The 27,005-nt window shown below is 26.1% G+C and overlaps 5 protein-coding genes across 8 annotated transcripts; 3 read left to right on the top strand and 2 right to left on the bottom strand.

Annotated features, from left to right (window-relative positions):
* Positions 1–2,704: 2,704 nt before the first annotated feature.
* Positions 2,705–8,547, top strand: LOC118074877 (uncharacterized). Its single transcript, XM_035096401.1, has 6 exons — positions 2,705–3,114; positions 3,233–3,340; positions 4,821–5,286; positions 5,650–5,796; positions 5,874–6,261; positions 7,654–8,547. Exons 1-6 carry the CDS (start codon positions 2,895–2,897, stop codon positions 7,915–7,917), a joined length of 1,593 nt encoding a protein of 530 aa, XP_034952292.1. The 5' UTR covers positions 2,705–2,894; the 3' UTR covers positions 7,918–8,547.
* A 108-nt stretch (positions 8,548–8,655) lies between these two features.
* Positions 8,656–16,755, top strand: e (nonribosomal peptide synthetase ebony). Of its 4 annotated transcripts, none has more exons than XM_035096399.1 (11): positions 8,656–8,692; positions 10,963–11,092; positions 11,172–11,450; positions 11,805–12,187; positions 12,293–12,355; positions 12,760–12,970; positions 13,386–13,553; positions 14,361–14,557; positions 14,652–15,205; positions 15,503–15,956; positions 16,499–16,639. In XM_035096399.1, exons 1-11 carry the CDS (start codon positions 8,672–8,674, stop codon positions 16,637–16,639), a joined length of 2,601 nt encoding a protein of 866 aa, XP_034952290.1. In that variant the 5' UTR covers positions 8,656–8,671. The 4 variants fall into 4 exon arrangements, with proteins under 4 accessions (XP_034952290.1, XP_034952287.1, XP_034952289.1 ...); XM_035096398.1 differs by lacking the exon at positions 8,656–8,692 and adding exons at positions 8,787–9,580; positions 10,810–10,882 and having other exon boundaries at positions 11,805–12,355; XM_035096396.1 differs by having other exon boundaries at positions 11,805–12,355; positions 16,499–16,755.
* A 281-nt stretch (positions 16,756–17,036) lies between these two features.
* LOC118074880 (uncharacterized) lies at positions 17,037–19,281 on the bottom strand. Its single transcript, XM_035096405.1, has 6 exons — positions 19,221–19,281; positions 18,979–19,153; positions 18,624–18,874; positions 18,181–18,375; positions 17,874–18,116; positions 17,037–17,260 (listed from the first exon to the last, which is right to left on the bottom strand). Exons 1-6 carry the CDS (start codon positions 19,221–19,223, stop codon positions 17,111–17,113), a joined length of 1,017 nt encoding a protein of 338 aa, XP_034952296.1. The 5' UTR covers positions 19,224–19,281; the 3' UTR covers positions 17,037–17,110.
* A 334-nt stretch (positions 19,282–19,615) lies between these two features.
* LOC118074881 (serine protease snake-like) lies at positions 19,616–21,899 on the bottom strand. The gene is made up of 4 exons (XM_035096406.1): positions 21,879–21,899; positions 21,526–21,787; positions 20,496–20,743; positions 19,616–20,103 (listed from the first exon to the last, which is right to left on the bottom strand). The coding sequence occupies exons 2-4, from the start codon at positions 21,759–21,761 to the stop codon at positions 19,757–19,759; spliced, it is 831 nt and encodes a 276-aa protein (XP_034952297.1). The 5' UTR covers positions 21,762–21,787; positions 21,879–21,899; the 3' UTR covers positions 19,616–19,756.
* A 1,249-nt stretch (positions 21,900–23,148) lies between these two features.
* LOC118074883 (eukaryotic translation initiation factor 4E type 3-like) lies at positions 23,149–25,629 on the top strand. The gene is made up of 6 exons (XM_035096408.1): positions 23,149–23,361; positions 23,600–23,720; positions 23,801–23,908; positions 24,037–24,159; positions 24,234–24,333; positions 24,404–25,629. Exons 1-6 carry the CDS (start codon positions 23,153–23,155, stop codon positions 24,436–24,438), a joined length of 696 nt encoding a protein of 231 aa, XP_034952299.1. The 5' UTR covers positions 23,149–23,152; the 3' UTR covers positions 24,439–25,629.
* Positions 25,630–27,005: the final 1,376 nt, after the last annotated feature.

Here is a 27,005-nt window from a genome sequence, read left to right on the forward strand (position 1 = left end):
TAATTTCAATCAAGATTTTTTCTCCTGATGAAAAACTTTCAATCAATTTTACTTTTGTATGTCTTATACCATTTTAAAGAACTCTTATCAACATGCTTGAAATTCTATACCAATTCATTTGAATTTATCGTGTAAGAAGACAAGGGAAAACGTAGATTCGACGAATTTTAGATTTTTTTAAGAAAAGAAACCTGGAAAAAACAATCACAGTAAAATTTCATATTACATTTAATTGAATTCTTGTTTTTTTAAAAAACAAATTTTTCAGATGAAAAGATAAAAAGCTCATTTAATAACCCATGAAGCAGAACGTATAAAAAAAAGAATATAATTGTATTGTATTGATGCAACGAGTTTATTATTCACAAATCATCCATTCATATAGAGATAAGACAATAGTGGATTGTCGTTCATGGTTCAAGTGCAGTATCATTTCAGATGAAGGATTGAAATGGATTAAATGTCAAATGCTGACCTTTTGATTAAATAGAAATCAAATTTCCATTCTTAGCATAAGGTATTCAATTATTACTCAACTATGAAACCTGTAAATAGTAATAAATGAAAAAAAAAAACAATCAAATACCTGATAGAAAATGATAATTGCTAAAGTTACCCCACACAAACTTAATCTGTTAGTGGTGTAGTTGGTAATGAGCTTCTTAATTAAGCAACAAGTAAACTAATTTGGATGCAGTTTTCATCGAACAATAACTCATTAAAATCTCTCACAATTTTTTATGAATGTATTATTCCTTAAAGCTTCTTTTTTTGCCTAGATATATTAAAAAGAGATTTTTAAAAACTCTTATGGGCATTTATAAATTCTATTTTGTTAAATATGGTCAAATGAAAAATTTATTAATAACTAAGGCAACATACCATATTTTATCAATTAATATTTTTTAATAAACAATAATTTATGCTATATTCAGATGAAATATGTTGTTTTATTTATTTTTGAAATTTTTAAAATAATAATTTCATTTGTTCGACGATCGATAAATGCGATAATAATTTTATAAAAATATTGACAGTTGATATTTTACCGGCTATTGATAATAACCATTTATCGATTTGAAATGACTTTCTCACAATAATTACCTAATAAATTCTTAAACAAAAATTCAATCATTTTTTAATTATTTCAATCCAACTGTATAATTATTTTGTGGTTTTTTTAAAAAAAAAGTACGCAGCTTAATTTTTAACATAGAAAATGAACTTAAATGGTTAATGAATAAATATTTATTTATGTAAATCTATATAGTTCTAACTTGATACTAAATTAAATTTTAAATGGCCCAAAAAAATAATTTAAACCAGTTTATCACCAGTTCAGTGAAAAATGTAAATTAACCGGTTTTATTTGAAAGACTTACGAATGAATAGAAAAAGTTAAAAGAAACTTCCAACAATTTTTCCTTTATATAGTAATTACTTGAACTGACTTGAATTGACTATGAAGTGAAAATTTGTTGGTTTGGACTTGTTGGTTTGGAAACACGAATAAATGAACTCTGAAATTGTATCATGCCATTAGTGTAGTACACACCGCCATCATGTACTCTTAAATCGGTATTATATTTTAAGAATATCTAGATCACGATCACTATAAAACTTAATTGGCAATTTTTAATATATAAAATTATTCAATAATTCAACAAATAAAATTTAGGAAAATTTAAATCAATTTCAAATAAAAATACTCAGTTAATAAGTCAATTTAATTGATGGTTGGTGAAATCAATATATTTTTTCAATTTAATGAATAACATTGATTTCATTTAGTAAAGAGAACTCATTTAAATAAGATATCATGATAAATGATAAATTATCAGATGATATAACTTGAAGAAAAAATTTATAGGCAACGAATTTAGTTGAAACCGAGTCCACTTTTGTCTTAATAAAACTATTAATCATATATTTCTATGGGAATATCGAAAAATGTCAATAAATCTTAATGAATGACCTGTTATGTCATTCATATAAAATTATATAATTTGATAACAATATTTTATTTTCTATTTAATTTTTACAACGTCATTGATTATGAAATATGTATTAAGAGAATTTTTTCAAAGTTCGTTATTAACAATAAATCTTATTTTTTACATAACCATGGCTAAAATCTATATTAATTATTTTTGGAGAAATAAATTTCTAAAAAATTATTTCAAGGAAGTTGATATTAAAACCGAAAAGAATAAATGAAAAATAGCACACCAAATGTGGTAGGTGAAGACATCAAAAAAATTATGCATCAATATTAATCATCGATAAATTAATGAGAGTTATCTTCATTGACAAATTTAATTAAGGTACTAATCATTTTTAAAGTTTTGATGTATATAAGATTTTAACTTAATTTATCAAGTTTTTTTTCCATGTCAATTAATTGGATTATATAATAAATGAATTTGTTATATATTTCCTGAAGTTGTTAGACTTCTATATATTATGCTAGTATAGAGAAGTATATTTCTACATATAATCCCAAAATTAGTTACTAATCATACTCAATATAACTATGATGATATAATAATTATGAATAATCCAATTGAAGGGTGATTTAATATGTAATAAGGTAAATGACGAGCAAATAATATTAAAAGTTGAAGCCCTGAGAGTGTTCTACGTAACAATAGGCTTCACTATAAAACTAATGGTATTCAATACCAAGGCCTGCAGTTCAGTTTAGAGCAAACATAAATGTATACAATTGCGTGAAATAAAAACCATAACTATAAATATTATTTAATAAATTTTATTTTTTTATTTCCCTGGGGAGTCTGAGACTCTCTCAGAAATTCACTAGTTTTTTAATATTGAGTACAAGTTTAAATAAAATTTGAAAATAAAAATATATTAGTGGAAATAATTTAAACAAAATGAATAAGTTAAATACATGCTTGCTTTTATTGTCAATAATTGGCGCTTGTGTTTGTGGAGTAAGAACAAGTAAATGTTCTGATAAATACAGAATGTCGCTTCTTACAAATGTTCATGATGATACAGCTTGTAGCATGTTGTCCAATAAGGGCGTCATGATGGCTGAAGCAGCCGAGTTTTTTATCGAAGCGCACAATAAAAAAAGTGATAGGAAAATTAGTAAGTTTATTTTTGTAGCCAATGATATGATATAAAAAATAAATAGAAAAAAAAGTAAAATTAATTTTGTCTCATCAGTAAATTGTTCTCTATCATTAATCAATACTTTCAATTCTAGACTTGTCTGTCTTGGATACCTGTGGAACAATAACTGGTGCTACAAAAGCTATGATGAAAGCTCTTGAATCTGATGATTTCAGTTGCATTGATCCACCATTTTTCTTAGGTCAGTAAAATGAATTATTACCAAGCAATATAAATCGATGAGGCTAAAGGCTTTCGGGCGATAGCCGGCTGCATACCTCTGGTTGCAGTCATCACAATAAAATTATAAATTATTATAAATCGAAATTCTGACAAAAAAACTGTTATGTAAAAATAAAATTAAATTTAACTTTGTTTCGAAAATTTAATGAAAATTTTTGGAAAACTGTTTTATTGAAAGGAAATGATTCTTTTGGAGTACAGAATCATAAATAAAATTTGAGGGTAATTTTTCTTTGAATTTTAATAATCAACAAATTATTACGAGTATGAAATCATAACGGATGTTACGAAATACTTATTTGTACCACTTTGAAAGTAGAACAAAAATTTTACTTTGAACTGCAAACAAATATAACCATCGTTTGTTTTTTTATCATAAAAAATAGCAATTTAAAATTTATACTAAATCAAAAGTCACTACAGTAAAGTGCAACATACCGATAAATGTTAAAATAATTTATCACAGTCTAAATTTATATTTTACTCGATTTGCTCATTTCATCGGCAGACGAATTCACAAATCAACAGCCCTATCCCTATACTAAGAATAACCTTGTTCTAGTTATTGATTATAAGATTAAATCAGAGGTCAATAACAGGTTCATCTTGTCATTTTTAATTTTTAAAATAATATTGACATGAGTAATATTTTTAAATATTTATAATATACTTAAAGTATCATAAATAATCAGATCTAAAAAACAGATCATGTAACAACGATTAAAGCTTGTAGGTTTTGTTATTGAGGCAAACTTTGGTGATATAATAGCCTTTAAAAACCAGCTTGATGCAAGTAGCAATTGAATTAGTCGATAAGAGGAATCGAATAAATTTATTTGTTTCGAAATCAATTGAAAATGAAATCGTCACAACTATTTGAAGCTTTATATTAAAAATTATGTTATGTAGCAACAGAAATACTCCAATCAAGGTTATTGAAAATATTCAACATTAAATATATATGAAATCATAAAAAATTAAAATACTAAGTGATAAGAGTAATAATTTGATATATTTTCCCTTACACTAAGTAGCAAAACACATGAAGTAAAACAAAAAAATATGTATACACTTTAATATCAGATAATGAATTAAAATGTTAACTTTTAAATTCAAGTCTACAATTTATTCAAAATTTAGGTCACAACTTTACATGTCAATAAGTGTTTAGTGCTACATTATTACTTATATGATAAATCAAACTTAATTGCTATTATTTATTATTTCAAAATAATATTTAACATTATTCAAACTAATTGTCCATCGAACAAGATATTCAATATTCATTAATATTTATTAACTCGAACAATAAATTATTCATTATTAATTATGAAAATATTCTTTTAATTTTCAATGATGTCTAAAATAGATCCAACTGTTATTGGGTCATCAATTAAAATCGTTTTGTCTGAAAGCAAATTGTTGTTGTTCTATCACAGGATTAATTGGACCAGAATCAACAGAAAATATTGATGCAGTACACAAAATAACATCTGTCTTAAATATTCCTCACATTGTGAGAAGCCATGCAGTTGGCTCACCATATCTACATTATCTTCATGAAGAGTCTGACTTGTATTTAGTCGAGGGAATTCTAGAAATCATAGAAGCGTTAAGATGGAAATCATTCACACTAGCAACACGAAAGCACGATGACAATGAGGACGATGTGCAATTGATTGCGAAAAAAGTAACTATGGGTGCAATAACTCGTGGTCTTTGTGTCATGATTCACGAGCAAGATGACGATGTTTTCACTTCTCACGTTGTTTATATTGGCAGACCTCCAAAAGATACATTTAAAAATGTTAATGCTACAATTATTATTGTAAGTGAAGGAAATTTAAAAAATTACGTCGATAAAATGAAAACAAATAATCCAGTTATTTTATTGCAAGATGCTAGGTAAGATTAATATTTAAGATTCACTATAAAAATGCATTCATTACAAGGACTTGCTTTTAATATCTATTTATTTTATCTAGTCCTTTTACTTGATTCATTCTATTTTATTATTAAATTTTTTTTTATAAATATTTATAAAAATACTTATGGCTAGGGGTTAATGGTGCTCGTTAATAATACATAGTATAAATCAGAAATCAAAGTAAAATTATTACATACCATCATGATGACAATAATTTTATTGCTTTGGGAATTGCAAGTTACTCCATTAATTTTTTTAATAACAATTATATTTTAATACAAAAAATTGTATTAACTATAATTGAATAATAATAATAATAATAATAATAATAAACATTCCAGGAGCGATATAATAGGACTGGAAGCTCAAGTTAAAAATTCAAAGTGGTCTAATAGAGCAGGAAGTAGCTTTAACCCTGAACATATGAGAGATTTACGATGGTTGGAAAGTGCAATGGAAATTTACGCTAAAACTCTTGATATTTTCTGGTAATTAGTTGAAAAATTCTATTGTAATTAAATTTGAAATAGTTACATGAATAATGGGAATAATTCTATTTTTTTAGCAAGAAAACTCAGTGTACAAGTGAGATCAATCATGCGGAATGGAATACCATGGTTGGTAATGTTATATCTACAAGAAATGCTCAACTTGAAATTTTAACTAGAACACTGGATATTTATATTAAAACCAATACCAGAAATTTTGAAAAATTGGGTGAAATAAAAGTAAAAAAGAATGATGCTAGAATTTATTGGGACGATGAAGAAGAAGAAGAAGATGAAGGCCTTCATGGTGATAATCTCATTCCTGAAATATTTAGAACTCTTTTATTGGATACGCAAGAAAAGACAACTGGATGTGCTACATCAGTCAAGTTCCAAGATAATGATGATGATGATGATGTGTCGAAAGTTGCTTTTGACATTGATGATCATGAATTTTGGACTGTGGTATGATTTTCGAAACATTTACTTCATTCATTATAGATAAAATTATTCTTTCACAATATTTTATAAATTGAAGATAATTGTAAATGTTGATAGGGTTAATAGAAAATGGTAGAAATTCATTTTGCTAGCTTTATCTGTAGAATGTAGAAAAATTACAATATCAACTAATTAGAAATCACGGATTATCCCTTTTTTTTATGTTTTAGTATAATTTTCATTATAATGTTGTTTTTTTCTAACTTGTAATAATTAGATCTAGCACTTTGAAATCTATAATACATATGATATTATAGTAAACTTTGATTAGATTGATTTCATACCAATAAAAACTTCTTTGTCTATTCTGTTTGAATAAAATAATATTTTTTCTAATATTACAATAAGTTGTTTCTTAGTTGAAATATAAACACAAATTACATCATATTTTCTTGAGATAATAAATATTTATTTTTAATTAGAATTTATATATCTCTCATCTTTATGAAGATTCCTATATGATTGTTTGATTTTTATTAAGATACTTTGGATTTTTATAGAAAGACATAATATTTTCAAATTGTTATCTAAGTTTCATTTTTAATTTGCATAATATTTTTCATGCGGGTAATTACATCGTGAAACTGATCTTACACACCTGTTTTATTTTATTAGCTAATAGATTTACAAACTTCCAACTTAATTACTTATAGTGAGTCAATTTACTTAAATACGAAATTTGTCTTATGACTTCTTAAGAAGTTTAATGAGTTCTTAAATAAATAAGTCACGGAGTTATTGAATTATACTAATAATATTAAACTTTATAAATATTTATTTCTGTTCAATTAATAAAAATTAACTTGTTAAAACATCTATAAATAAATGAAGGAGATATAAGCAACTAATTGTTATGTGATGAAAAACGTGTGGACAGTAAATTTTCTGAATGACTTATATAATATAGCTTAATTATCATAAATAGTTATAATTTATACATTTTCAAGATAATAATGTAGTACACATTTCTCGTAAACTTTTATATTCTATTAACGGTTTAATAAATTATACAATTTTTTATTATTATTCTTCTAATTATTATTATATTATAAAAACTTATTTGCAAATAAGGCGTTTATTTTTTTGTAATTATACTATGAATAAATATTAGATCAATATCAATATTTTTTACATGAAAAATTCTTTTATTACTTTATTATCATTTTCTTTTTATAATACTACATAGTTGAAATAATTTTTGTCATGTTAAAGAGTCAAAATTATATTGAATATTAAAATATTTTATTTTAAGAAATCAGTAGTTAAGTTGTAAAAGTAACTTTAATTCTTTTGAAATTGCTGACTTTAATAGTTTTCTGAACTAAAGAAAAATGACTAATTATTGAAAATTTTCAGGTAGGAGTAGTTGGTGGAATTGGAGTAACAATGTTTACAGTGGGAACCTTGGCAGTATACATAGTTTACACTAATATCCGTGGACCAAGAAGCCCAAAGCATAAAGGTGGAAGACGATTAGAGAGAGATGGTTCACTTCGAAGAGCTGGAAGTGATCGGGAACTCCAAGTGGTGACAGGAAGCCCCCGACGACCTCCTCGTCCCACTCCAAGAAGAGACAGTTCTAGAAGTATTGGAAGCATCATCTCAGACAAAAGTGTTTAATACTCATCAAGTATTTAGGTTACCTGGATTTTTTATTGCACTTTTTTCAATAATTTGTTAAAAAGAAATATTTAATTTTGCAAAGTGTCCATTTTATGAGCCACAACATCCGTTAGTAACGAGAAAATGCACGTATATAAATATTATTACCACGGATGTGACAGATTAAAGAAGGCACTAGGGTTATACAAAACTATGAATGGTTCTCGCCAGCTATTGTTCTCGCCACTTGACTCAATCATACGGTTAAGCCCGAGTTATTATATAACACGCAAAAATAGTACCAACAATATTTTAATTATTATGAATAGATCATTTGACATTATAGACATCATAGACTTCAGTATCAATTGTTCAGTAGTTTATTAGAAAATTTAATTTTAAGAATAACCAATAATAAACAACGAATTATAAAATTAAAGTAAATACATTTAAAATAATAATTACAATGAAAACTCAAGAGAAATGTTTCAAAATGATAAATGTAAAATATTTAATGTTGTATTAACTGGAAGTTCCATAAAGGCATCAAATGATCAAAAATCCTCAGAGTCCGGTTAGTGACTCAGTCTGAATTACTGCTGAGACATGATATTTATATAAGGAAAATAAAGAAAATAAATGTCGAAATGTTCTTTTCATTCGTTGAAATATTTTACATACGCACTTGGGTTTCCCCTACATCACAACTATCATATCATGGTACATTCAACGTTAAAGTTTAAGTACTCACGCAATTGATCGCTTTGTTAATATGCCAGTTGTATTTTCATATGTAAGTACAATCATATTTATGCTAAATTTCAGTCAAATATGACAAATATATACATGTTAATTAACGTTAATTCGTCAATTAAAATGCGTACCCATTAAATATTAGATTAATATGTATTCAATTTTATGATAGACAGTCTTATAAGAATATTACATTGAAACTAAAGCATATTCATGATTTATTGAAGCGTAAAAATAGTAATATTCATTTACATTCAACTATTAACATTTTTATATTATCAAATTTGCGTGCTAGACATAGAGGTATAATAGTTGTTAAAAAAATGATAGAAATAATATATTGTCTAATATTGGTCACTATATTATACATGTATATATGATTTCTTAACAATTTTACTTTCCACCTGTGGTGTCAATTGTAGTGGGGAATATCCTTTCTCATGTCTATTCTTCTTTGACACGTTAATTAATAATTGTTTATTGTACATTTACTATAAAATAAATAAATAGTGTTATTTTGATTTTATAATTATTATAATCATAAAATTATTTGAAATTAAAGAATGATGGTAGTAGAAGGACGATGAGGGGTCTTTTCGTCGGCTTTCATATAAAGCTTGTGGTACTACTTTGATACAAGGCATTCTTTCGCTGTTCTCCGTATCGTTAAGTACAATACAGTTTGTTTGAGGTTCACGTATGACATTTTAAATTTTATTGGTGACTTTTTAAACCATGTTCTAGTCTAAATTATCATAAAAAAATTTTATTTATTACAAAGAAATAAAAATAATAAAAATAATAATAATAATAATAATCAATGTATTGGATGTGAAGTGAAGGGAAACATTAAATTTGTATATAAATTTAAAGTAAATAAATTTTTCTAACGAACTGGATACTGAAATATATATACAATTTACTAAAAGTGAGTATGGTAGATCATATATGCTTTTGACATTTAATCGGTAACTTTTTTAACATTTAAGATACTCTAAACTCTCACTTTTAATTATCAAAGTGAACGAAGAAATAGACTCAAGGGTACAGTGAAGTTTGGACTTCTTGCCTAATTCCTAATGATAAAATTTATCAATTTTCTCATACATTCATGCATTGTAAAATATATGTTAAAGTCATAAATAATGTTGAATTAATTGTTTACTGTCAAAATGAATAGAGCTGTTGTAATAATTTATTGCCAAGTCATTGATAAGTTGTGTTTAAAAATTAATTCATTTATTAACTGTGAAACCTGTAAGAATTTATTTACAATTAATAAATAGCTTTGTGAAAATTAATGTGATTAATTATCTATAAATTACATATAAAAATAGCAACTATGAGGATAATTTTATTACAAAGTTTAACGAGATTAAAGTCTCTTTGCATTCCTTCCAGCCACAAAAAAAATTTTTTCAATAATTATTTATCAAGATAAATATGATCCTATTTTAATTATTCAATAATAGTCTTCAATTGCTAATTATAATAAAAGCTATTCATTTATTAGAAAAAAATTATTTATCTTAAGATCATTTGTCATTGATAATTGAAGAAAAAAAAAAGATAAATCATAGACAGTATTTTTTATATAAAAAATATCATTGCTAATATTACACGTGCTGCGTAAAATTACATTGCTATTCGGTCAATTAACTCTCACCTAACTGTAGAGGTTTTGCAATTCTTATCTCAAGCAATATTTTCAAATGTTACGAATATTACGTAATGAGGGTAGAAATAATTGTTTTAAATCCCACAGCTAGTAATTTCTCTTCAAAACTTGTTGAATACTATTTGAAACATTAACTTGCACTGTTCAGTCCTATTATCATAAGTTAGATCTTATATGATTGAAAAATCATTACAAAATTTATCAAATAAAATTAATATAACAAGCAATTCATTTTACACATTATTTTTAATCGTTCAATTAATAATTTTTAATTCTTTTACAATTGAACTTTTGATCTTTTTTTTAATTTATTGCCTCTGATACTCTAGAATGATAATAACTGATGACTGACAGCAGTCAAAAATAAGATCAAACGGAATTTTTGTTGATGAAATAATTACGATAAATTTCTTCATATATGAAAAAGTAATAACAAAAAATTAGATAAATAATAAATGTAACTTTCTGTTGGGTTAAAGAAAAAAGTGTGAAGGATAGAAGAGAAGATTTGAATAAGATTTCACCTTGGAAATTGAAATTTATAAAAACTAGGTGCCTTGATTTCACTAGATACCTTTCATTAACGAATTCTTTTTATTAAAACTGGTTTCAACACAAAGTGTTTTCAACAGATGGGTTCACTTCAGCAACAATCGATTCTCAAAGGTAAAAAAATAGCACGTGAAACTGATGCAACTCTTCATAAAATATTTTCTAAAAGTCAAACACAGTACAGTAAAATACCAGCAATTATTTTTAAAAGTAAGTTATTTTTCCTTGAAATTTTATGATCAATAATTAAGCCCATAACTAAGTGAACAATTCTTCAATTTTTATCTAGATGATAATGACAAGGAATTTTCAATAAGTTATGAAGAATTAGAAACAACAACAAATAAAATATCAAGAACATTACGACAACTTTGTAATCAAACATGTGATGCTTCTGATTTAATCATAGCTGTATCAATGAAACCAACTCATCAATTACCAATTATACTTTTGTCAATTTTAAAAGCTGGTATGGCTTATTTGCCATTAGACGTTGAATTTCCGGTATCCAGAATCAAGCATATCTTGGAAGAATCACAACCACTGGCTGTCATTGTTGATGATCAAAGTAAGCAAAGTTGATATGTATTAGTTAAATAGATTAAATAAAAACAACATGAAGTAGGATGTTAAGAAAGAAATTAGCATATTAAAAAACTTCTAATTCTACAAAGTTGTTTTACTATTGAATAACGTCAATAATTATAATTAAAGGCCATTTCCTAGACAATTTTATCATCTAAACAAGGTTAATCTTCACCCTTCATAAGACCAATTATCTCAGTAGTTCAGCCGAAGCAATTATTGTTCAAGGAATTTATTTTAATTGTTAGCCTGAAGCTTTAATCCAACATATTATTATAATGGAGTTGATCCCATATATAAAATATCTCTGTAAAATTTTTTAAAATTATTTTATTAGGTGATAGAACTCTTTATGGAGAAATACTAACAATAAATTATCAAGAGCTTTGGGAACAATCTAAAAATCAATCTGAGGACTCTTTGGATTATGATCTGAATCCGGAACAGCTGGCAATTGTTTTGTATACATCTGGAAGTACAGGAATTCCCAAAGGTGTTAGAATACCACACGCAGCGCTGATTAATCGATTAGAATGGCAATGGAGAAAATTACCTTTTAATGATGACGAACAAAAAACTATTTTCAAAACAGCTTTAACCTTTGTTGATAGTGCACCCGAAATATGGGGTCCACTTCTCCAAGGTCGTACGATTGTTGTTGTTCCGAAACATGTCACTAAAGATCCGGAAAAATTCATAGACGTTCTTGAGAAATATGATGTAATTATTTATTTATGTATATTTTATGTATTTATGATGTTGATATTGATTTATATTAGCAAGTTGAATTTTTATTTAACAACCTATTACTTTTTTTTATGGCAGATTCAAAGACTTGTTTTGGTGCCGTCGTTGTTGCAATCGATGCTAATGTACTTGAGTCTTCAAGTAAGTAAACTTGAATAGAGATTAAGTGATTCAGTGCATACGGAAAATGAATGAGAATTTTATTTCATTGACTCAGTCTTACATTGTAACAATTTTGATAAATGAGTTAATTGATCATCAGACACTTTGTGATTTAGAAAATGATTCCAAGAATATTTCTTCTTTGATTTTAAAGCTAATTTATCATTATCTAGTAACTAAAATCAATTAATTATAGCTATGAATTGACAATAGAGAATAACTATTTATTAATTGAATAGTAATTACAAGTATTTAATAATTAACAAGTATAAAGTAGAAAAAAAATTAATCATATATCACTTAGGGCCTGGAAATCTTGCAGTGTTAACTGATTAATACTTGATTTTTTATTCTCATGAAAAGTATTTATTTTATTTTTCAAGGACAACGACAAGGCACTAAAGTCTCTCAAGTTATGGATCTGTTCTGGAGAAGCACTTCCACAGTCGTTAGCAAGAGAGTTTTTTGTGAGGTTTGGTAGATTTGGACACACTCTGGCTAACTTTTATGGCAGCACTGAAGTAATGGGTGATGTGACTTATCATTTACTGAAGAATATCAATCAGTTGGAAGATGCAGAAAAAGTACCGATAGGTAAAAAATTTGATTTAAAGAAAAAAATTATAGATGTTGGATATTTATATGAAGGGAATCAATTTGATGGATAATTTTTTATCATGGCCTACTTATTACTAAGGTCATTGTTGAACTTATTAACATTCACGGTCAGTTGAGTGATCAAAAAATTGATCAAGCTTTAGAATTTTCTTTTTTTTCTCTTGATAAATTTAATAAAAAACTCCAAGTAAAAAAATGATTTCTCATAAAGTAATGAGATTGAAAAATAATGTAGAATTGATTAGTATTTATTAATAAATATTTTTCACAACAACATTTATTCTTATGAAATAATTTTTTTTATATATATACTAATTTTATTTAATATTGAATAAAAAATACGGTAAAACATTTTATAATATTAATTAAAAATTGGTTTCTTATTTGATAGGTCGTCCTTTAGACAACTGCATAATTTATATTGTCGACAAAGACCTTCATATATTACCCCAGGGTGATGTAGGTGAACTCGTAGTGGCAGGGAGAAATTTAGCAGCCGGATACATTCGAGGAAGAGATTCACATCGATTTGTCAACAATCCTCATGCTATCGATCCCGGTAAGAAATAGATATCATAGCATCAACATTCATTTAGTTGTCTGCATTCCAGATGCTTTTTATACTCCAATACCAGACACATTCTTTTACACTAATTGCGAGAATTCTATCGCTTTGATATCCGGTTTTTCTTTTCCACAATCAAACTGTAATCATCTTCATCTATATTACTATCAACACGAAAAATCAGCTTAAATTTAAAAATAATTAGTTATTAACAACTAATGGAAATTAAAAAAAATAAACCTCATAACCCAGATTTTTTTTTCTCTTGTCAATTCAATTGATGTAATTCAAGGATTTAGTAAGTAGCCAGTAATCTATTATATTCTCGCCAATTTGAATAATAATTCACTGCACAGTATCTGAGAATGAGTCATAGAACAAGAGTTATTTGTAAATTGACTTTATAAATTACATTATCTTATATCCTGAGTTCATTATTCTCTACAATAAATATTCAATTAATTTCTGTGATAACATAATAACTCGGAGGTAATAAATTCAATGATGATTACAATGCATAGTAAACAATTGATCAACTTATATTACCTAACGCAATACTGCGAAAACAGCTGCTATCACTTTATAATCAACTATTAATTATAAATTCAAAAGTTGTTTCAATTTGCATGAAATAAATAAAACAAACTTGACCTTACTCAATTCTAGTTATTCATCTAATCGTTTATGCTCTGTACCTTATACCATCATACATTGAATCAGAAATTCATGAATATTAAGAATCATTTATCTTTAATGAATATTAGCATCATTGAACTTTGATGATTTTTTTTTGTTGATCAGAGTATTCAACGATTTATCATACTGGTGATTTTGCACGAATTTTAAAAGGTAATGTTATATACGAAGGTCGTACAGATTCCCAAATTAAAATTCGTGGTCATCGAGTTGATCTTGCTGAAGTTGAAAGAACGGTCAATGCTTTATCGATCATTGAAAAAGCAGTTGTGTTATGTTACAATCCTGGAGAATTATCACAGGTCAAGTATAATAATGAAATTATAATTAATATAAATAATATATTACAAATTACTCAAATAGTTTTGAAATGAATAAAAAATTTTATTTTTATAGGCATTAATTGCTTTTGTTACCACAAAAAAGGAAACAACATTTAGTGGTTTACAAATAGAAAATTACCTTAAAAGTCGATTAGCACCATATATGGTACCTCAAATAATAATAGTCAATAATATTCCTCTTTTAATCAATGGAAAAACAGACAGACAAACATTACTAAAACTTTATGAAACGTCAAATCTAAATGGCAATGTACAAGATATGATTGATTGCGACTACACAAATGTACCAGAAGATTGTCTTAGAAAAGCTCAAATTCTTTTTCCAACTATAGCAACGGTTATTGGTAGAAGTGGACGGTTTACTGTAAATATAGATGCTAATTTTTATGATCTTGGGGGCAATTCCTTAAATTCTATTTACACTGTGACTAAATTAAAAGAACAAGGATATCAGATTGGAATCACAGATTTCCTCAAGGCAAAAAACATGAAAGAAATTTTGAAAAAAATGACAGTTTCTACGGATGATCAAGAGATTAAAGATCAGAATCAACCAAAGTTTATTACTGAACTAATGAATGATAGTCACAGATCTGTAGTCACTCGGTAAGTCGTTATTACATTTCTCAATTTAGTTCTTGACAGTATTGATATTTATTTTTAATCACACATTCAGCTCCAATACTATTTGATTTTTGAAAGTTTTATTACTTTGTATCCTAGAGTTATATCAATGCTAGAGACTGACTCTCTATTACTCTCTATTAGAAAGTTTAGAACGTATTGTTTTTAAGGAATTTACTTGTTTTTTATTTTCAGAAACCATCATGCGAATCTTAATGAACTTAACTCATTGTATAACTCTGTTAACTGAAGTTTATTTAAAGAATATTTTTATTGCAGGATAATCACAGAAAGTTTTTACTTGAAAGCAGACCTAGAAAGATGGTTAGCACCACACATAATGCGTAGTGATTACGCTGAACTTATGAATGCTCTTTGGCAACCAATAGTTGATAAAGGATTAAGTTTCGTGATAAAATCAGCAGACGAAAAAGGTACTGTTTTAGGTGCAGCTTTAAGTTTTGATGCATGGGATGAACCTGAATGTACGGTAACATCAAAGCTCGCAATTGTTTTTGAATTCTTGGAATTTCTCGAGGGACCAATAAGAGAAAACAAATTGCCTCGAGGCAAAGGAAAAGTTTACCATTGTTATATGATGGCAACGAATGAGAATTTAACTCCTGCTGAAAATGTTATCATTATGAATAAAATGGAAGAAGAATGCCTCAATTTAGCTCGTTCTAAAGGATTTGTTGGTATTTTTACAACAAATACGAGCCCACTTACTCAGGTACTTTATAAAAAAATTTTCCAATATATTTAACAAATATATCTACATCATTTTCATGTAATATCCTCTATGTATAAAATTACAGTAAGAAATTTTTACTTATTATTATTTTTAAAAAACAATTCTGTTATATTCTTTGAAACTTTGATTAAATCATTAGTAATCTCTCAATTAAATATCAATATTATAATAAAATATTATAGAGAATTACATCTGTCTGGTAAAAAGTTTTGTTACTTTTCAGATTTTTCTGAGTTATTTTTGATACGTACAAATATAACATTATTTTTTTAAGAATTTTTTATAAAAACAATTTTTTGCTGTTGAGACAACTTTTGCTTCAGGCCAACTAGCTCTTATATTTACCTCAACTCAGTCAATATTAGACATCTCAATGAGAAAATGTTCATCAAAGTCTAGAGTATTATATAGAGATCATAAGAAAAAATTATTTTCACAAATTTATCTGTTAAGATTAATTTTATTTTTCACCTTGTCAAATTACTTGAAGAAATCATTAAATAGTAATTTTTTTATTTCAGCAATTGGGTACTGATATTTATAATTATGAAGTATTATTAGATTATCAAGTAAACCAATATGTTGCACCTGATGGAACAAAACCTTTTGGAGAAGCTCCTGATGATCAGAGAGCTTTATGTTCATGGAAAGTCATCGAATAAATCACAATTCCAAGAAATATTGTTGTAAATAATGAAATAACCAAAATGTGGACTTTAACATTCTTATTCATAAAAAACCTCAAATAAACAAATACTAAAATTTTATAAATATTTAATTAGTATTATAAGGAATAATAGTCAAATTAATGAAGACTATGATTGCTTGTAAAAGAGATGATTCGATTTTTAATACCATCAACATCATCATTAAATGCTAAAAAAACTTAGTAGTAATTGACTAATTAATTATCTATGTAGATTATGAAATTTGAATAAATATTACATAAAGTAGTTCATTCATTATCTTTGGTATTATTATCTTAATTGAAATCATTTAATTAAATCACAGATGTAATAATACATGAACCTACTTACGCAACATGCGTTTGGTAAAAAAAAGAGTTGATAGATGTTTATTAATATCTATTTATTATTCTTTGATTTTTTCTGACGAACAAAAATTTATTACTATTATATATATGATCGCTTAACAAATATTATATCATTAGCTAAATTATCAGGTTTATTTACAAATGTGTAAACGTAGTAGCCATAACGATCCATAAAGTCTATCATATACTGACGACCCTTACTCACATGGGTGTACTCAACAGAAAGTGCCTGAATAACATAAGCAAAACTAATTGAGTTTTTTTCTGATATTTCTAAGAATGAATTAATTGTCTAGCTAATTTCCATGCTAAATAACAGTATTTAAGAAATACTTTTATAAAAATAGTCGTGTGAATGGAAAAATATCTGTGTACCAGTTTTTTTTCATTTTACTATAATTATTATAATATTCATGATAAATAATAATATGTTTTTCAAATTTTTCCATGTGATTTGATCGATAAATGGTCAATGAGTACAGAGAAAGGACAAGTTTTGATTAATTACGTCTATTTATATTTTACTTTAATTTAAATAAATCTATATTTAAATTGCAATTATTAACTTCCTAGTGGGGAATTTTTAATCAATCTGTCACGGTCGAATAAAAATTATTTTCATTACATCTATTAAATGATAGACTACTCTTTTATGTATAGAATAATATTGATTCGAAATTCATTCAGGATAATGATCAGTGTCATGCATGTCTAGTAAATTCTGTTATTCCAGTAGGTCATGAAGTACATATGTCGTTTGATAAATTTGTAAGTCATAAAGTTATTGAGCATGGATATCACTCGAAATTTATAAGCATTAAAAATAATAATACTCTCCAAACCTTGATATCAACTTTATCAAACGGAATTGTTTCCAGAATTTCCATTTCATTCCCTTCTACATCAAGGCTTAAATAATCTACAGTTTTGACATTAACTGCTTTTATGTAAGACGCTAAAGGAAAGCATTGTACATCAACATGGGTCCCTTTGTGCGCAATATCTGGACTATTTTCCAATTCATTAGATTCAGAACCATGCGGGATATGAATACGTCCAATATTTTTAGCCATCAAAAAAGACGTCTATTTAAAATATAATCGATAAAAATAAAATAAAATCATTTAAATCATGTATGTATTGACTTACGTTCATTGGACGAGATTTAATACTGAGGCAAGTGGGCGAAAGATACGCTCTTCTATTTTTTTGTAGCATTAAACTAAAGTTCTCTGGATCCGCTTCAATTAAGATTCCAGTCCAATTGTAGAATCTTTCGAGGTTTAAAGTATTGCTCCGTGTTTCGCCGTCGTAAGCACCACATTCTATGAAAAAACCATTCATCTAAAATCATTAAATAATCGAAAATAAATTTTAGTAATCATTACCAACCTCAATTAGGGTCAATTTAATAAATGAATCAAAAGTAATGTAGACAAAATCAGTTCTTCTTTTCTTTAATTATTTATAGAAATAAATTAAAAAGCTAGTCACATAAATAAAATTAAAAGTTTAATTAAGAATAATGTTTCAATACTTTTGTTCATCTATTTAATTCACCCTATTTGATAAAAGTTATTTAAAATTAGTACTTTGTTATTAAAATATTCTTTGATAGCTTGTGATTGACCCATTGAAGGATCCTCGATTTCTGGATTCATCAGCTTCAAATATTCATAAACATAACTATCATTAGAAATTGGTATACTAGTATTATTAATATTCACTGGTCCGATAATCCAATTATCACGAATTTCATTAATCAAAAGAAGGTCAAACATAGACAAATTGTACTTGTTATACCACTTATCACCTTTTGAAAAATTATACCAGCGTTGATAAACTGAAATCACCAATTCATAAGATGAATTGTAATAGATTTGTATCAAATAACTAGCTTAAAAAAATTTTTTTTTTTTCTTGTAAGCAAACTTACAAAAAACATACCATAGTCATAAACATCTTTCATCACATAATGTTCATCACTTGGAAGAATAGCCATTTTTTTTCGACTTTGATGAATAATAATTATGGTAATGATAATTATTAAAACAATCATCATTAAGATCCATTTAGAATTTGCAATCATTTTTGTAGGTAGATTTAATCCGCTGCGGTTTGGCTGTAATAATAGATACACAAATAAAAATAATATCCAAAAAATTTTACAATAATCATTTAATAATTACCATTTTATTTCAATTCCATTGATTAATACATCAAAAAAATTCCGAATGAAACTTTTAAGAATTAAATTAAATTATTTACAACCAATGATCAATTATTTATTAAAAGAAAAAATGAGTAATTCGCGTACATAAAATTTTATTACATGATGATTAATATTTTTGATTAATCATTAAAAAAATAAAAAACAGCACACAATAGTATTGTATCCACGTGTCGAGCTAGACTGAAGGTTCACAGAGGTAGAAGTCAAACGTTTGTACACGCGATCGTTCTAAATTTAAAGTCGACAATAGTGTGTGACTAAGAAGTTAAATCTTACACTACATCCAACACTATTATTCTGACCGAATTTCAATTCATAGTGTGCTAAATACGTGTAAATAATTTTTTATTATTCTTTATTTATTATGAAATTTAAATAAAATCTTCCATAAACCAGTTGCCATAAAATATATTTCCGTACTATTTAAAAAAGATTCATTCTTGCTAATTTAGGCAAAATAAGTATAGTGTATATTCTGGTCTACACATTTTGTCAAGGCCACACAATGGATTCAATCCAATCGAGATAATGAGAAACTCGAGTATATACACCTGGAGTATTAGTCATTATACAAAGTTTTCCAAAGCTTGTTATTCCAACTATTTGATAAAGACAATTGTCCATATCAAATGTTTGAATTGGACCTCCAGAGTCACCAAGACATGTATCTTTTTTCCATCCTCCATATGGATCACCAGCACACATCATACTTGGTGTTACTCCATAAGGTATCGCAGTTGAAGAATTATATGCTAATGAACACTTGATATTGTCGATTACATTCAATTTAACTTTTAAAAGAACATCGCTGAAATCTATCTTATCTTCAAAAAATGAACCTGTCAACATTAAAGCAAATAGATTGATATGTATGATACTCGAATACTTTGAATTTCAAATGTTAGAGTTATTATCATGGTAAAAAAAACATTTGATTTCAAAAAAAAAAAAAAATATTATTGAAATAAAAATATTTTCATACTTTAGGTAAATATATGAATATTAATGTACACATCTCTTTGGAATGTTGGAATAAAAATATAAAATTGAAGCTGTTGTTTGCATAACGTTTTGACACAATGATAAAGCTATTTAAATAGTATTTGAAAGAAAAAAGAGAATTTTTTTTTCAAAAACTGTTTTTTTTTTTAAATATTGAAAATTTAATTTGTTAAGTTTTTATATTTGATTAAAAATCTAGAGAAATAATGTAAAAAAATATTCTAGTTACTATATTGACTCGAACCCCAACCAGTTGCCCACACCACTCGTGGAGTAGTTTCATATTGAGAATAAAGACATGCTGGTTGAATATTGTTATCAAAGGGCACTGATTCTGCAAGCTGTATTAGACCAATATCAAAATAAAATTTTGGTCTTTTAAAATCAGGATGACGAATGGTCTTTTTGATTTTGATAATTTTTCCTGAAGTATCATACAGACTATTGCTACCTAACTTAATAATCCTCGGCTTCCCTCTATAAAACAGATAAGAAATAAAAAAAAATATGATGCATTTAAATAAATCATACAATGATTAATCTATAGATAAAATATTTTCAGCATTGAAAAAATTTATACAAAAATTTTTTTACGCACGTTATTTATTAATTTTATAAGAAAATTCTTCAACTCTAGATTTTTCAAATTAAATTTGAGTACATAAATTTTTTTATCATAGATATTGATAACACTCAGTAAATAAAATATCCAAAATACCTACGTAGTTTTATCAATGATAATATACAGATAATAAATAAATTTTTAACTTTGCATAATGTTACATAATACATTAATAATTGAATATAAAAAAAAAACATTGCACCAGTTACTAGGAGAATAAATATTTTAAATAGTTTCTCTGGTATCGTGTAAATATCACAATTGATTGTAAAACTAATTATCCCTCCTCTTCATCTATCTCCTGTGTATAATATAACAACATAGCTTGTGACAATGTTGGCTTTTCATTCTTTAGTTGAAATTTATGAGATCAATAATACCACCTGTTGATCGTTTTAATCAATATTACTTTGAAACTTTTATTTATAATCAAATTTATTTATTGAACATTGATATTATTTTTTCATCATTAAGATTGTATAGTAGATTATTTAAGACTAAATTTGGCTGTAAAATATACTATGAAATTTATTTATTAGAATTTTAGCATCTTGAAAATTTTTAATTTAAATACAACTTTTTTTCAATGCTAGAAATACCTTTTAAGGGTAAAATTAATCAATGAATGGATACTTACAAGTAATTATGAGTACAATGGGCCGCAGTTAAGACCCAATTATTTGAAATTAAAGAGCCACCACAAAGATAAGAGACATTCCCATCATCTTTCCAACCAATTGCTACCATGTGAGGAAACTCTTGCAAATAAGCAAGTTTGCCATCAGCAATTAAAAAATTAATTCGAGGTCTACATACTGGTGGTAGAGGAATAGCTTCTAAATTTGTTAAACGAATGGTATAAATATTTTTCATCAGCTTATTTCGATATTCTCTACATTCTGAAAGCAGGTATATCAATTAAAAGCACACTCATAATACAGGAATTTATTTATAATATGTTAATAATTATATTATGATAAAAAAATTGACCTACTAATTTCTGATATTCGCTTCACAGAATTATTATTATCGTTATTAAACAAATCGATATTTGCAGCTTTGATATCAAATACTAAAAGTTTCAAAAATATTAAATAAAATACAAATTTAATCATGATTTTAGTATAGCTTAATATTAAAAGAGAAATTTTGCCGTTTTATCGAACTTAAGCTTTATTTACTATACATACTGACTTTGCAAATGAATAGGTTTACTCTATTGACAAAATGAGACATTTTAGTAAGTAAAGTTATTGCTAATTCTTAAAGTATTTATAGACTTGAGTCAATGACATGAACTGAATGATAAATTGATTTTTCTTTGTAGTAAGTATTGTTGTGATTATTATTAATAGCAAATATTTATTTATACATTTCCAGAAATATTTATTTTATTGCATAGTTCATAAATGAAACAATTCAAAAATACAATACCTTGTTATTAGTGAAGTAACAATTTTGTACTGAGTGATAATTTTGTTTTTCATGAATGTTTGGCTCGATAAAGAATGTTAAAAATATCGACTATAATTTTTTCTCAGTACTACAAAATTGTATAAATTCATAATGTTTTTTCATGTAGTAGTATTTATAAGCATTGTTTCCAACATGTAGATAAAAAGAAATAAAAGTAATACAAGATTGTAACACGGTTGAATAAATATATGAGTGAATAAAAAAAATACTTATAATCATAATTTCTAATGTATTATTTCTAGACCGTAAAATGCATAAAATTTATTCAATCAAGCATAATAAAAATATGCATAATACTTTTCTTTGTGATCAAAAAATGGATAAGACAAATAGGATTATTTATTATCAAGGTAATCAAGAGCATAATTTAATCGATGCAACTAAAAAATTAATCGTTAATATAAAATAAATAATTATCTTTTTTTTATGTATACACTTGTATGAATGTTAAAAGTCAAAAAATATCCAAATTTATAAGTAAATAAAAAATTTTTTTCACTGAAATCATGTGGTTAAATATTATCAACTATGATGATAAGACATTCAAGGCTTTGAAACAAAGAATTTATTCACTAAAATCCATCATAAATAAAGCAAGATAATAATTGATGTTGCCAACTACTATCTAATAGCTTTTTAAGATAAAAATATAAATAAATAAACGACTAATTGGATGATAAATATTGCACATCAATCATGAATGATAAAGAAGAAGAGTAAAATAATTAAAATTACACACACGTGAGGGCGCTGTTATCGAGAGTTGGCTCGAATGAAATCATCATCACATGATCAACAAGAGCTTAGTAATCGGCCGACAACAACGTAAACTTCAATCAACTTTAAATATGGCGACATTAGAACGTAATACATCTGATTGTTTTTCAAGTGATTTGTCAAAAACTACGATTTGCAATGATGAAACAATTACTACAAATGAGGAAAATCATGAAGAAGGAAATCCACTGGAATCTTCGTGGACTTTTTGGCTTGACAAGTGAGTTTTATATATTAAAGATATATTTATTTATTAGCCATAATAATTTTGTATGAAATCAATTATACTTGGATTAAACGAAAAAAATAATAAAGTTAAAGGTCTGTGATTACGTTGATTGATTAGAATAATTTTTATAAAATAAATATAAGTTTATCTAGAATTTATTAATATTCATGTTGATTATATATGATGGACAATTGAAAAATGATTTAAAAAAATTGTGTTTTTGTTTTAGGGCAGTACATGGAAGAACTGTCAACGAGTATAAAGAAAACTTGAAAAAAATATATACAGTTTCTACAATACAGAATTTTTGGGCTGTTTATAATAATATACCAAAAGTTTGTGAGATTCAAGTGAGTAAAGAAAATATTGATAGTTTGTATTTCAGCATAAATTTTATGTATATTGTAAAATATTCTTCTTTTATCTTTAGAACAGATATAATTATCATCTGATGAGAGACGAAAAATTGCCTCTCTGGGAGGAGGAGTACAATAAAAAAGGTGGTACTTGGAGATTCAGATGCCATAAAACAGATTCAGTAAGTCAACATGAATGATTATAGTTTTGTTTGTAAAGGATATCATATTTAAGTTATTTGAAAATAAAATTCCAGTAAAAAAGAAATTTTAAAAATAAGTATAAATAAATCGATATTTACATTTAAAGGAATTGGTGTGGAAAGAGGTTGTATTAGCTGCTATTGGCGAACAATTTAATGATCATATCTCCAAAGATGATGAAATTTGCGGTGTTACAGTATCTATAAGAGATAGAGATGATTTAATTCAGGTAAATAAAAAAATATTAGCATTATAATTACTAATCAACTTTCGTGTTTTAATAATAAATTTTTTTTTGTTAAGATTTGGAATAAAAATGCTGATTTAATACAAGAAAGTACTATAATACAAAAAGTCCAGAAGCTAGTACCCGATATTAAATTCCTTGGACACTTTTATAGATGTAAGTCATTTTAGTGATAAGAAATGAATAATTGGATTTTTTACAGTACAAACTTTTATTGTTTTTACAGCACATCAATCAAATTTCGCATACGATCGTTCTTAACAAAAAATATTGTATAATTATGACCAAACATTTTTTACAATCTTTAATTTTTTTATTCGTTGATGAATTTTATTGATAAATTTTATATGCCTAGTTAATAATGTTTATTATATATTCAGAGCATTCTAATCAAATGTTTACGTTCTTAATTATAGTAGTCTTTTAAGAATTTTTTTAATTAAAAAAATATATTGACATAAAAAAATTCATGATTTTTATATCGTTGGCTTTAAGAAATTACCAAAGAGATTAAAACTACGTCATATTTGTATTTTTCTTTTAAATACATAGAATTTTTATTCATTCCTGTTAGGAAGAGTCATCTTTGAATTATGGAATGACGACAGTAATTTATTATTAATAATAAATTTTTGATAATATCTAATATTTAGCTCAAATATTATACTAATTTCATTATAGTACATCTTAGGAAGTATAACATATTTTTTTAGCTCACATGAAAAATTTTTTCAAAAACTATTATGAGATATACAACATCTAACAGTAACTGCCATACATCAAAACTGACTTTTTGCATCTATTAAGTACACGAATGATATTACCATAATTTTGAAATGAATAACTTTTTTTTCATTTTGTGACAGTTTCTAATTTTTGATGATGACTCATTCATTTCACAAAGACATTAAGTTTTTAAGAATTGTTTACGCCAATAAATTAATTCAACTTCGATGAATATAAATTAGCTACTGTTCGATATTATGAAATTTTTTTTGTCTGCGTCTGAGAAATTCGATAACAACCAAAAAAAACCAATGAAGAAGGCTGAATACATTCTTAATTAATACTTTTAGACTAATCGACCTAAAGTCAACGATTTCAATTAGTGTTTAGATATTCATGTAAGTAAAAAAAAAATTTTTTTTATACAATCAAAGTCAAAATGTATTCTTGATGTCAAGGTTGTTCATTAAATAATCATTAATTTTTTTAATTTTTAATAAGTACAAAAAAAAAGAAAAGCATAGAAATCTCTAAATTTATGATCAATTAATAGATCATTAACCGAAACAGAAAGAAATTCAATTCACGTGGGATTGTGTTAAGTGAAAGTTTTATTTCTTCATTATTCTCGATTCAGCCATAATTTGTGTACAATATAATACGAAATACCTATCACCTATTCAGACTATCACTGTGCAATTTAAAGAATAAACGACGTGCGAAAAAGCTTCAAGGTTGATTTTTTTAAATACAAAACTGGACATGTATCATATAATAATCACGTTGAAAATACCACATTCTTGAATGAAACAAAAATCGTATAATTCAAGCAAAACATCAAAAAAAAAGGAAAAAAGCAAGATGATAAAATAAATAAATAAAAAAATGACTTGAAACAAAATAACTAAGAAAACGATTGGTGATTATCACAACATATTTTTTAAAGATATTTTATTTTATTAAATTTAGCTGATCGCGACGTGAATATTTTCGTGGAATTTTTGACGGCGAAAGATTTCCTGTTATTATAAGGATGGCGCCAACTGTCGGGTGCGTGGGCTAAGCCTAGTGTATTCATGTGTCAATAACGTTCTTTACATTCCAGCAGTTTATAAAAATATTTACTTGAACATTTCAATGTAGGTAACAGATAGGTAAAAAAGGTGGTAAATAAAATTTTAAAAGAAAGGGATAACTGGTATTGATTATGTGAGTTTTTCACGAAATCAGTTTTTAAATTTATGTTTTCCACATTATTGTGAACCTGATGTTTGTGTCGAAATTAATAGCATCAATATAGCCATACTCGCACGGTCCAGACACCGGTTTTATATTACTGAGTAATTAATTTAGGCAGGAATCTCGGAACGACCTTTCGAGGACGGAGCCATGGCGCCTGCTTATATAAAACAAAAAAAAGACATAACGGATCACATTTATCTCTTTACTCCTACTGACATTTTTTTTATTTCACTTACTTTTTATCGTCTCTTCATCATTTATAAAAAAAGTATTTGTAGTTTGGTATTTTAAATTATTCGTATTGAGTTCAATTTATTATACATACATACTGTATCTATTACAAATGACGTAATTTGGCTTAAATTAAACTTTTAACACAAAAGAATAACTGACAAACCGGATGTGATGAGATAAATTGTATGAGTGAAATGGCAATCAGGAAAAGGAAGTGTCACTCTTGGTCACTACAACAGTCATTGGCTTCAAAATAATTCTCTTGTTGAAAAAAAATTAGTTTTTATATTTTATATATTAAATGTCAACAATCATTTAATTCAAAAAGATGATATGAAAGTGAAACTATTCTGCAAAGTAAACAAAGCTTGAAAAAAAAATCACTCAATCATTGAAAAAATTGTTGGTATTTCTCTACCAACATGTATGCAAAAAAGGCAAGTTTGTTATATTTGACATTTTGCATTTAACGAAAAAGAACTCATTTTAAAATCAATTTTAAGTTAATTAAGTCAAATATTTTTTCAGTTGTATGCAATAAATAACAATTAAGAGTTACAACTCAAAAAAATGTCTGATACGATTAATTAATTGAATTATAATTTAACTATTAATAAAAATTATTT

This window comes from Chelonus insularis, unplaced genomic scaffold, assembly GCF_013357705.1.
Source record: "Chelonus insularis isolate UGA/USDA-ARS -01 unplaced genomic scaffold, ASM1335770v1 contig_139_pilon, whole genome shotgun sequence".
NCBI lineage: Eukaryota > Metazoa > Arthropoda > Insecta > Hymenoptera > Braconidae > Chelonus > Chelonus insularis.

What these genes read in the sequence shown, in the direction of transcription:
- LOC118074881 (XM_035096406.1), bottom strand. Translation starts at nt 21,761, where the DNA reads ATGAAAAATATTTATACCATTCGTTTAACAAATTTAGAAGCTATTCCT. An exon ending in CATTGTACTCATAATTACTT is followed by an intron (nt 20,744 to 21,525) that starts GTAAGTATCCAT and finishes TCTGTTTTATAG; the next exon opens with AGGGAAGCCGAGGATTATTA. An exon ending in TTGGGGTTCGAGTCAATATA is followed by an intron (nt 20,104 to 20,495) that starts GTAACTAGAATA and finishes TAATGTTGACAG; the next exon opens with GTTCATTTTTTGAAGATAAG.
- LOC118074877 (XM_035096401.1), top strand. Translation starts at nt 2,895, where the DNA reads ATGAATAAGTTAAATACATGCTTGCTTTTATTGTCAATAATTGGCGCT. An exon ending in AAAAAGTGATAGGAAAATTA is followed by an intron (nt 3,115 to 3,232) that starts GTAAGTTTATTT and finishes TTTCAATTCTAG; the next exon opens with ACTTGTCTGTCTTGGATACC. An exon ending in ATTTTATTGCAAGATGCTAG is followed by an intron (nt 5,287 to 5,649) that starts GTAAGATTAATA and finishes TAAACATTCCAG; the next exon opens with GAGCGATATAATAGGACTGG.
- e (XM_035096396.1), top strand. Translation starts at nt 8,672, where the DNA reads ATGCCAGTTGTATTTTCATAT. An exon ending in TGTCATTGTTGATGATCAAA is followed by an intron (nt 11,451 to 11,804) that starts GTAAGCAAAGTT and finishes TTATTTTATTAG; the next exon opens with GTGATAGAACTCTTTATGGA. An exon ending in TCCTCATGCTATCGATCCCG is followed by an intron (nt 13,554 to 14,360) that starts GTAAGAAATAGA and finishes TTTGTTGATCAG; the next exon opens with AGTATTCAACGATTTATCAT.
- LOC118074883 (XM_035096408.1), top strand. Translation starts at nt 23,153, where the DNA reads ATGATCAACAAGAGCTTAGTAATCGGCCGACAACAACGTAAACTTCAA. An exon ending in CAAAAGTTTGTGAGATTCAA is followed by an intron (nt 23,721 to 23,800) that starts GTGAGTAAAGAA and finishes TTTTATCTTTAG; the next exon opens with AACAGATATAATTATCATCT. An exon ending in GATGCCATAAAACAGATTCA is followed by an intron (nt 23,909 to 24,036) that starts GTAAGTCAACAT and finishes TTACATTTAAAG; the next exon opens with GAATTGGTGTGGAAAGAGGT.
- LOC118074880 (XM_035096405.1), bottom strand. An exon ending in TTAAATCTCGTCCAATGAAC is followed by an intron (nt 18,117 to 18,180) that starts GTAAGTCAATAC and finishes TATTTTAAATAG; the next exon opens with ACGTCTTTTTTGATGGCTAA. An exon ending in TTGATAAAGTTGATATCAAG is followed by an intron (nt 17,261 to 17,873) that starts GTTTGGAGAGTA and finishes TATGTTATTCAG; the next exon opens with GCACTTTCTGTTGAGTACAC.